The 12,174-nt window shown below is 32.8% G+C and overlaps 1 protein-coding gene and 1 long non-coding RNA gene across 2 annotated transcripts; one reads left to right on the top strand and one right to left on the bottom strand.

Annotated features, from left to right (window-relative positions):
- Positions 1–6,803: 6,803 nt before the first annotated feature.
- Positions 6,804–7,806, top strand: LOC127864351 (uncharacterized). The gene is made up of 2 exons (XR_008041798.1): positions 6,804–7,015; positions 7,218–7,806. It is a non-coding gene; the product is annotated as an uncharacterized LOC127864351 (long non-coding RNA).
- LOC127864350 (uncharacterized) lies at positions 7,674–11,673 on the bottom strand. Its single transcript, XM_052403994.1, has 2 exons — positions 11,525–11,673; positions 7,674–11,320 (listed from the first exon to the last, which is right to left on the bottom strand). Exons 1-2 carry the CDS (start codon positions 11,644–11,646, stop codon positions 10,519–10,521), a joined length of 924 nt encoding a protein of 307 aa, XP_052259954.1. The 5' UTR covers positions 11,647–11,673; the 3' UTR covers positions 7,674–10,518.
- Between the last annotated feature and the right edge of the window lie 501 nt (positions 11,674–12,174).

The following is a 12,174-nucleotide window of genomic DNA, read 5'->3' as shown; positions in this document are numbered from 1 at the left end:
GAAGTAAATATTAAATTTGAAAATGGATCTTAAACCATCACATATTTTTTATTCGCAAGATTCTATAAATAATTTCTTTGATAAGCGATCATTGCACAACAGAACAAAAATTGGAGAAACCTTGGATAACATCTGTGAAGGAAGGTAAGTCAAAACATCAATTACAAGTGTTTATTAATATCATTGTTGCTTTTTGACATGATGCTAGTAGTTAAATTTTAAACTAAGTAGTATACTTTCTAATGTTATTTCTTACGTATTTGTTTTCCTAACTAGTGCATATATTACAATTATTTCTATTTCTTGTTTTCATAAAAAATGCGCTTCCAAAATATAATTTAGATCAAAGATTGTATTTGAAAAGGCTTAGGAACGCAAATGACAGACATAAATAGCTGGTAAGTGAAAGACGTACACAATTTAACATATAACGTGAAAAGTTCACTAACAGTTCCCCTTGCCATGTTAAAGAAGAACGGGTTTTTGCCCGATATGACACGGTACGATTTTCACTGCTAATCGAACATAAAATTGTCTGCTGCAAAGTCGGCTTCGGATTTAAGACTTAAATATACTGATCTCCTATTCTTAGTCTTGTAATTTTCAGTTCCGTTAGTGTGCTTTTTTAGTTAGTTATATTTGCATAGTTATAGAAGTGTATTATAAAAAGATAATCGATAATAATTTCCAATTTTCAGATGTCATGTCTAGTCAATTCCAACCATAACGGTGTCAAAACGCGATGGAAAATGGGTTACCGCAGACAATCGACGCCTATGGGTTTTTCATCAGCTGGAAAGGCTCGGAAAATGCAATACCGGTGCGCATTTCCTCATATATACCCGAGGCTAAGCTTACAACATATAACGGTGGAGCGTCCGTTCGCGTTCGTGGACCTGCAGGGGGGTATTGGCATAACAAACCAACACCATATAAATATCCAGTTCAATCGACATTGCAAATATCAAACCAAGCCTATGTGCATCTCTCGGGATACAAAGTTAACGATTCGAGCGAAAGTCAAGCTCTTTTCGCGCCCAACACCCCACCCGAATACAAGCCTACAACACTAAAACCGCAATATAATATTCACGGTATATATTCGACTCCGACTGGTTTAGTATTGTGTCTGCACCAAAACCCAACGTTGAACATCCATCTCTACTTACGAAACGTTGGACTTCAGATAGTTTGCAAACCTACCCTATGAGAAGTGGTTTGCACTCGACCTACAAAGCCCAAGTCCCAGCTACTCCAATAAGGTATTTGTTATCCTAATATCCAACCTTTTCCGATATCAGTAAGGCACATGATGATCATAGTCATCGATATACACGCACTTCAGTATCGCAAAACAGTGATAAGAGAAGTTATTCGAAGCAAGGTGGGCTTTCCGTATCGCAGGACCTTGATCAGCATGGCAATTATTCAAAGCAAGGCGCTTGTTCAGTGTCACAATACCGTAATCAGTTGAGTGCTTGTACAAGGCAAGGTAATCCTCCAATATCAACGGTCAAAGACTCTTCTGTTTACCACAGCTTCGTTCATGCTACAGAACCTAAACCGTAAGCATCAGAACCACATTATATCTTGCCAACAAGCCGTCATTATCTATTCACGACTGAGGATGATTGTGATCGATACATTTACGATGAAGATTATGATGATTTCAATGAAGAGGAAGAGTATGATGGATTTACAATGGAGAAAGAGTGTGATCAATTTACGACTGAGGAAGATTTTGTTAGATTTACAACTGAGGACGATTTTGATCAAATTACGACTGAGGGCGACAATGATCATGTAACGGCTGAGGACGATTATGATAATTTTACGACCGATTATGATCAATTTACCACTGACGATGATTGTGATCAATTTACGACTGAAGACGACAATGATCAATTTACGCCAGAGTACGATTATGATCACAATACCACTGAGGACGATTATGATTTATACACGTGTGAGGATGACCAATATGATTATTATGATTATTATGACTATGACAATTGAATCAAATTCTTAACAAAAAAGTAACTGTGAATGAATTTCGTTTTCGCTGTACGAGCGTTCAAAATATGTATGCATACTTGTATGGAACATGATACAACACTTTATTAGATTCAATGAATATAGTATTTTATGAAAATGTATATATAAGTTTTGATATAAGGTATTTTTAATAGTACAATATAAGGTATGTTTACAGACATTTGTTATTTTATTTTTGAATCGATGTTTATCAAAATTATACATAGATCGAAAAGTTTAGCATTTGGGAATCCACACATAAAACATATCACATTTGTGTTTTGAATATTAATTATGTCGTTTTCAGGAAAATATTAATTCCATTGTGTTATCAGAAATAAGCAAGTACTAATAAGCAGCGAATAGCTACTTATAAGCAGGAAATATTTTGTTTTATTGATCATAGTTATCATACATTCAAATAATTGAGTATAAACGTAGTCTTTCTAACACTTAACTATCGCCACGGTATAAATAAAGTTGCAGTTTTCAAAATATATATATATGTATATATATATATATATATATATATATATATATATATATATATATATATATATATATATATATATATATCTAACGATAGAATCAATGAAATAACACATTCGTTATAGGAAGAGGAGATTATTTACTTTTTATTTGTAGCTCAAGTGACAGTACAAATACGGATATTTTGTTGACACTGTTATATTTTTTCAATATGTATATTTTGATACTTTATATTTTGACAATTCGCAAACAAAACTGCTTACTATTTGTTTTTATATAATTTCAAAATTCACAACACATGATATAATCCCATGTTATTAACAAATATTTAAAATCTTAAACATAATCAAAATCATTAGATTTTGTTACCATTTATATCAATTTAAGTATCATAATTCCTGCATTGAGTTAAGTAATTCACTTGTTTACTTATTGAATACGTAAATATTTATACAATCACAATTCAATTGAATAGACGTAGCAGGACGCTAATGATCTGCGCGGTTGACGAATACGGCGTTTGAACAAATCCCGAAACGTGCTAGATTGAGTGTTTTGAAAAACAACAAAAAACAATAGACCAATTAGAAAACATGTTTCATTGTAGGCGCTTTGTACGAGGGTTTTTCGAATGTCCGTTCATATATATTATCCAATAAATTCAAATGGACAGACAATCTTTTAATTGTATTAAGCTTATAATTTTACAAAGATAAAATAGTGCATGAGTTATCGAAATATTCCTGTGACTTTCAACCCATTTTTGTAATGTTACTGTTCAAAGTGTTTTCGTCTGTGCGGACTCCAGGTAGAACATTTTCAGCATATCGGCTGCCGTCCATGTCTCACATAAGCAAAGGAAACATGGCGAAATCTAAAGGAGCGAGATTAAGACTATACTTGTTGACGAAACAAAAACACCAAATCAAAACCCAGATCGTGTATTTAAGCAGTGTCTGTGCGCGCCTATTAGCAGGCGCGTTTTCCTGGTGGAAGAGGATCTTAGTCTGAGCTGTACCTCGCCCTATTAATTACAAGAATCAGATGGCAGCGTATAGACTAGAACACCTTCTATAAGCAACACAATGATATATTATGTTATTATTATATTATATGTTATGTAATGGTATTATGTTAAACAATGGTATATATTATAAGAAAAACATCGGATGTAACGCTAAATAAACTATACAACTTTTATCACAAATGTTATACATTTAAAGAGAATATCGGTAAATAACGTATAATTAACAATAACACTTATATAGGAACGATCTAAATTACTCAAAATTGATAACAATATGCGTTCAAGGTAGTTTTGTTGCAAGGGACTAGTGTTTAACTTTAAATGGTCAACTTTAAATGAAAATATCATATGTTAGGAATCAGTCAAATCTTTGTTATTCTTAATCTCATTATTTTTATTAGAAACTGTTATTATTGATGTTTAATTTAAAGAAATATATAATATGTTATGAATCAGGCAAATCTTTGTTAACTTCTACCATTACTTAATTTTCATAATTATTATCATCCATGTCACCACACTTGTGCATATTTTCATTTGGCTTAGAAGCAATTGTTATGCTTAAAAGCTAATAAATGTTGTTTTTGTTGTTGTTGTTTAAGAAGTCGTTATGATTGGAGGTATAAATGTGTCGCCTTTATGTCGATATCGGCGTACAAAATACTGAAATACATTGAAACGTGTCTCATTATCTTTGAAAAATGTAGAAATCGCAACAACCACCGTATATACCTTTTTAAATAATTCATTGACGATAAACTTATATAATAACGGTCGATAGTTTCTGTTTTTAATTGCCATACGTATTTTTCCTGCGCGTGTATCATTAATGCCACTTCGTTACCAAACACCGGAAAAAAACGCTTTCACATTTGTTTCGTTTTCTTTTATTTTTGTTTGCCGATTATACATGATTCTATTGTACACCAAACGTGGTATCAAGATGTGTTTTGTTTTCATTATTTACGATGACCATTTAAACATTGATGTTATCATGATTATGTTTGATATCGTGCTCAATTTATCGCCCAGTATTGTATAAGCAATCTTACACTTGCCTTAAATAATAGACCCGCGAGTGTTCATGAAAATTTCACCCTAAATGTGTTGATGGCTGAAATTGCCATAATAATGTCAATTACATATCTTAAAATTACAAACAGATTGAAAACTGAACAGCAACTACAAAAATTAGAAGTGGCCTTTTTAAAATATTCGATATAATATATTCAATATGTTTTACGCAAGTATATCAACAAGCTCAATACTTTTTAGGAAAATTTAAGTATTTATGATATTGGAATATTTTTATTTTATTTTATGGAAATGAAATGTGTTACCTGAAAATGAAAATTGATAAATAACTTAGTTATTTTCAAAAAACATTGTTTTTAACTTTTGCATATGCAATGTACTAAAGATGAGAAATAATTGCTCGACTTTAATGTCAACAGACAAATTTAACCCATACACATTAAAGGATATTTTATATGCGTGAACAAAGAACGTTAAACTTTGATTGGTCGGAATCAGCGTAATTTTCCTGGGATTCCAAAGTATTTTATCTTAAACTGTCGGATTATATGTTTTGCACGTAATGTAACTAAACACGCTATGCATAAAGCATAAATAGCACTGGCATTATCGTACCGTTAAAGCAACGTAAATACTCAAACTCAACGAATATTTCGTAAAATATTTCGTAAAATAAATTGTCACACAAAAAATTAAACGAACATTTTGTATCTCGCTAAATCTATGTTAACATACCACATCTAGCACTGAAAGGTTTGCTATTGCTATAAGGAACACTGGTTTTTATGGGTTCACATTATTTAAAAAATAATAATTTACGAAATAGTCGTTGATTTTGAGTATATTTATGGCTTTAAATATAGGAAAACCGGAACTTTATGATACTTTCTTGTTAAAATCCATTATTATTTTATTTAATGGAATTGTCCGATTTTCTCTCGAATACATGGACATACATACAACAAAACGTTTCACGTATAGATAATTTAAATGGGATCAAAGCCTTGGAGCGGCGAATAGTAATTAATTAGGTTTCAACCAGTTAACAGAAAAAAACAACCTAACACTTAGCACATTAGTTATCACTTAAAAGGAAATCTACACGCTTGATAACATACACATTATTCACCAGGCACACAAGCATCAATGATTAACTCGGAGGTCAAATAATTGAAACAGCCAGTAAAACACATTAGAGGCTTGAAACTGTTGAATGGGAGACATGTGTAACTAAGCATTGACTATATAACACTTAACTTCCAATTAAAAATCGAGCAACAAGAATAGTAATTCGATTGAATTGCAATTGAATTACTCAATAATTATGTTCACCTGACAAGATAAATACAACTTCCTACGGTCAGATAAATTCTTGTTGCCACGATTTCAGAACAAAACATCATATAATAGAAATTCAAATTCATCGTAATGAAGTTCATGAAGAAGTTGTAATATACCGATTTCAATACCTAATAAGACAACTTGTATGTATTTGAAGACAAAGTTGAATGACTTCTTGCGGTTATTCCTCGTCGGAATATTTAGTGTAAAACACACAGATTATTAGTAAAAGATTGAGGTTTGCTACGGTCATTAGAGTATACAATGTTGCACCCCTTTTTTAAATGGCTTCATAAACGTTACTGGTGCTTCAACTTCTAGGAGTAATATGTTCATGAAGTAATATGACTTTTTGTCTGCTGTTGTTTTTCTGTAGTTAAGGAAAAAGAAAAACGTGCACAATCACAAAATAGTTATACATTTTTCACAATATTTTTGTGTAACATTTACGCTATCGGTCGATGTTGCGTCGGTTTATGCACATGCTACGTAAGCAATGCATCACCAAACGGGGAGGAGATGAAGGTTAGATTGTATCACCTTGCACCACATTATCTTTATGTAGACAAATTAGATGATTACAAAAAGTGTTATATTGACAATCAGATTGTTGTTCAATTTTGTATTACAGGCAACTATGTGTGTTTAATATTTTGTCTAAGCACATTTAATGTGTATACGATCTAGCGTATAATTCATTAGTATTGTAGTTTGTATAAACTTATTGAACCTTTCTCTTTACCTCTCGAAAAAGATTTACACATTTGCATTTTTGAAAACGTTTATTAGACCAAAATATGTGAAATCACAGCTTTAACGACACACTCGTCTAGTTTGATATATCAGGTTACACAACTTTATTTTCCGGTATCGTTAGAACAACAATTCAGTTACAATTTAACATTAATTTTTTCACATTACAAATATATTGTTATGCATGCTTTAAAGACTGTTAAAAATAACTAAAATGAAGGTTAGTCCGTCGGAAATTTATTATTCGCAAAATTCGATAAGCAATATGTTCGATTCTAAATCGAGTCATAGAGGGAGACTCATAGGGGAATCTTTGGACAAAATTTGCGAGGGAAGGTAAGTGTTTGCTTATGACGTGTTCATGAAATGTAAATAACAATAGTTGATTTTTTCAAAAAAATCAATAGCTTTTAACTTATATTATGGAAGTTCTATTCACCGCCCTTGCGTCTGACAAAAAAGTATACTTATCGGACTGCATATACTTGTATCATATTTTACTAAGCATGAAATTAATATATTTTTTAATTTCTATAAGCTGCAGCATCCAATCGATACCTTCCATAACCGTTGCCATGCACGACGGCAAATGGATGACGATGGACAATCGTCGCCTCTGGGTGTTCAAAAAGTTAGAACGGCTCGGAAAATGCTATAGTGTCGATGTCGTGGTTGGGTCCAGCATACCATCTGCAAAACTGACAACGACAAACGGTGGTGTCAAAATTGACGTCCGTGGCTCACCTGGCGGAACATGGTACACTTAACCAGGGTCCGGTATCAGCAGCCATTACCAGGTAGTTTCGAGAACCTCGCGGTATGCAGTTTTTGATGACTGGGGCTTTGATTTTGATTTACTTTGATTACACGCTAAATGACGATTTTGATTTGTTATACTAGTTTGCCATTGTATTCAAATATGGCAAACGCATGTGTATATGTGAATGTGCCATTTGTATTAACGAGTACAAATCTTCGCGAATGTTTATTATTGTTTCCGTTTTAGTAGGTTATTTATTTACATAATGTTTTTAGAAAATGAGAATAGAAAACAATTTGTGTAAATAAATCGAAGAAATGTTATATAAACATCTTACTGGCTTGTAGATAAAATTATGCAAACTTAAGACACTTTTAGTTTGATTTATCTGTATGATGCAGTATAAAATAACAATCAAATCAAAGAACATCACAAACTTAAAAATTGGCAAATACATGTATCTTCGGGTGGATTAATTGGTTGTTACGAACAGTTGGTAATCATTATAAAAACAATGGAGATATTAATTCTATAACTGTGTGTGTTATTTTATGTTCAGAAAATTAAACGATAAAAAAAATGAATTTGTATAGTTGCCAAACGTTTTCGAAAAATGGACATTGGAATCCCAATAATATGGAAATCCCGTGGTGTTACTATAAAAAGAGCGTGATTTTGTTTTGAAATTAATTTGAAATTCTATAGTTTAACCGAATTGTGCAAATATCCTTAACAGTTATTGTAATGTGTGGACCAATACATATTCAAAATAGTAATATTTTTACACATGTCAAAGTAAAACCTGGATATCTTTCCATATAAAATACTTATGGTAACCTTAACAACTTTGTTAAATGATAACACGTTGTAATACCCGCATCGCAATCAAACTAGTTTTAATTAATTAAATTACAATGAACAACCAAACAATTCTTTACAATGCTTAACACACTTATTTTCCACCAATCACACTCTTTTGCTTTTTCAATGCGTTACACCTGTCTTGAAAAAAAATGGAAATATAGTAACAATATTAATATATCAAACTAACTACATATTTAAAACCATTTAAATCACCCATCTTAATAACAAGAAAGTTTGCAATCCAATCATTTCAATAATTAGAATGCATGTGTTAGAACTACATATTTCAATCATTATTTTGAAGTACTGTTTTATTCTCTGCCATTGTTATATTGAACGTGCGGAGGATCGCTAACATGCATGTTTGTATGCACCTTACATATCTAAATTTCTTGTTTTTGGAGATGTCATTTGTTCTTCGACCTTCGCTCTCGAAGTGCTTTTATAGCCCCCGATTTGGTTACATACACTTCATCTGCATCGCTTTCAGAGTTGTCATCTTCTTGGTTGTGAACAGTTTTAAACACACCAGTTACTGATTCATTTACGTTTTGATCACTTCTTGTTGGTGGCTTTACAACTGTCCTTATTTGCGGTATCCCCTCTGATTCAACAAGAACTGGTTTTGTTTTAGTAAGATACTGTTTCTTCGTTAAGGCATTTCCATCACAGTTGTTCGCCACTCTTAAATGGTCATCTTGTTGTATTATCAAATCAGTATCTTTATTTATACACTTTGTTGCAGGGTCGTTATTTCTTCTCCCTCCTTTTGAAACGCTTTGTAATTGGTGTGCATTAACTTCTGTTACATCAGGTGTATTCAGGCATGATACTATATCGTGGTAAGAGACGGTATCTTTATTGACACAGGTTGATATGTTTTCTGAATTTCGAACTGTTGCCAAGTTGGCGGATACAACCAATTTATTTAATTTTACACCCCTGTGTGTGTCCATTCTATGCGATTTGTTGTCTGTGTCTGTATAGCATGATGAGGGCATTGGTGCCAATTCACATGTTTCGCTATGAGTTTCATGTCTCGATAATTTCGTTGCTTTTGTTTTCGATTGATGTAAAATGACACTCGATGGCATAAGCTTATCTGTGTAAAAGTTGGGTTTCGTTTCTTTGCTGTGGGGGTATTTTTTTGTTCAATAGTTGATTCCTTAGCCATGTTTTTCACAGGTACAGCTCTATGCCTTATTATTGTCCCTTCTTTACATTCCCTACGAGGTATGTTACCTGCGTTTTTACTGACATCTGATAGATCACGCTTTTTCGTTGTGGTGATTTTTTATAAGCCATTTCTTCATTTACTTGCATAGTCAATGTACTTGCTAGATTACCAGAAGTGTCTGTGGTATCACGCATTGAATGTATATTTTTGTTTGGGTCAGAAACATTGTTTTTATGTGTTGGTGCACTGGTTGAATTTATTTTTTTCTCGCTGTTGGCAAGAAAAGCAGTGTCTTGATTCAAATATGACAACCTGTCCATTTTTATTTATATATCCTCTTATATATATATATACTAGTATATATACTACTACTACTTTTACTACTACTACTACTACTACTACTACTACTACTACTACTACTACTACTACTACTACTACTACTACTACTACTACTACTACTTCTACTACTACTACCACGTCTACTACTACTACTACTACTACTACTACTACTACTACTACTACTACTACTACTACTACTACTACTACTACTACTACTACTACTGCTGCTTCTACTTTAACTACTGCTACTACTACTACTATAACTTCCACTACTACTACTACTACTACTACTACTACTACTACTACTACTACTACTACTACTACTACTACTACAACTACTACTACTACTACTACTACTACTACTACTACTACAACTACTACTACTACTACTACTACTACTACTACTACTACTACTACTACTACTACTACTACTACTTCTACTACTTCTATCAGGTTCATCATTATCGATTATAGTTTTTGTATTGAGGAATGTCGAAGCTTCTGTTGATTTCAATTCATGGACAGTCATTGGTACAATACATTTTGTTTGTTTACTCCTATATGCAGACATATTAGACATTTGCTGCAATTGCCTTGATGATATTTCTTTCTCCATGCTAATTTCGATTTGTTGTTTATCATAGTCATCACAAATTCTCTGTTTTGCTTGCCTGCGATTCCACTCTGCATAATTTTCGCCTATCTTTGTACATCCGTTGTCCGCTTAGCGCTTGGTTCTTTAATATCAGTAGATGAATTAAAACTATGACGGTTTTCTAAATACGCCTGTGTTCGCGTTTCAGCATTCAGCGTTGTAAACGATTTGGAGGAAGATTGAACTGCATGAATCGGGAAGATAGATATTCGTTGTAAAGACTCATTTACAATGCCAAATGACATTGTATAGCTTCTCTGTGTCTTTGACTCATTGATTTCGTCATTATTGGTATAGTGCATAGCTAAACTGCTCGATGAATGGGTATCATGCGTTCTATCTGAAAACCCGATTGCCTGTGGGTTTTCTCTAGTCAAATAATCCGCATTTTTCAACTTCACGTCTGACCTTATACTTGCTGAATTGTATGTTGTCCAGTTCTCTTGCGCATACAATGCATTATCAGTCTTGAATTCTTCCTCAGGCTGATAATTTCTGGCAATTGCATTGCTTGTAGGCCGTTCTTTTGGAGTGTAAACATTCAAATGCGAAGTACCTAACTGCGGAGTACTCGACTTTGTTATACAGACAGTATCCTCAAGCGTTCTCGTGGATGGAGAAGAAAGCAAATAACATATTCCACCAGGCCCATCACCGCGTACCCGTACATCCACTCCACCATTTCTTGTTGTAAACTTTTTGGTATTGAAATGTCGACAACGTCGCACGGGTATATATTCGCATCTCCCAAGCCTCTGTAGATGTTTAAACACCCAGAGACGACGGTTGTACCATTTCCCACCGAAATTTTTTACTTCAATCACTGGTATAGAAGAGACTTTGCATCTAAAATATCGATTATATTGATTAAGTGTAAGTACAAGTCTAATCCTTACTACTCATAATGACCTTAAGAAAACAGTATAACAGAATTAAAGAATACTTTACAAACCCGTATGCGTTTAAGGTATGTTCCGTTACATTAAATGAAGCATTGCTCATGCGTAAAGTACAATAAATTTGATATAACAGTTCAAAATAGCGACATACCTTCCATTAATTATGTCGTCCAATGTTTCACCAATTCTCTTCCCTCTGTGATTTGTATTGTCACCAAATCTGTGGCTAATACTATCCTGTGAATAATATATATCAGATGATTTAAGATTCATGTTCGTATTATTGCAACACACTGTTCCTCATAATTAGTATTCAGCTTTTAAAAGAACGCTTAGGGAAGTTTTAAAAATAGTGATTTTCCAAAAGTTCCATTTTCTGAAAGCAATATGTATTTTTAGAAATTAAACTTTTCATGAAACAATATGTGTTGTACATGTCAATCGATACGGAAGGTTTAAACATTCGTAACATAAACCGTGTAGATATGCGTCGTAAAGTATGCTGATAAGTAAACTGTTTAACAATCTAAAATGCGCATGGTGGTATGCTGCATTTTCAAATGTATAAAATCATTCTTCCAAATGAGTTCGTTATTTGTCCAAATACTATTTTTAAGCTCGAATATAAACGTTATCTTACTTTAACATCTTATTATTTAATGTCAAATACCTACACACAATTAGTCGGCAATTCTTCAATTATATCAATTTACAATCATTAAATGTTTTGCGTTTTTGCCAAACGATTGAAGCTATCCTCAAAAAAACAATTCCATATATACAAGTACACATGAATATAAT

This window comes from Dreissena polymorpha, chromosome 1 (assembly GCF_020536995.1).
Source record: "Dreissena polymorpha isolate Duluth1 chromosome 1, UMN_Dpol_1.0, whole genome shotgun sequence".
NCBI lineage: Eukaryota > Metazoa > Mollusca > Bivalvia > Myida > Dreissenidae > Dreissena > Dreissena polymorpha.
The sequence above is the reverse complement of the archived record's forward strand: the minus strand, read 5'-3'. Positions and strand labels throughout refer to the sequence as shown.

Coding starts and splice junctions, on each gene's coding strand:
- LOC127864350 (XM_052403994.1), bottom strand. CDS start 11,646: ATGAATCTTAAATCATCTGATATATATTATTCACAGGATAGTATTAGC. Junction 11,321..11,524: donor GACGACATAATTAATGGAAG/GTATGTCGCTAT, acceptor TCGATATTTTAG/ATGCAAAGTCTCTTCTATAC.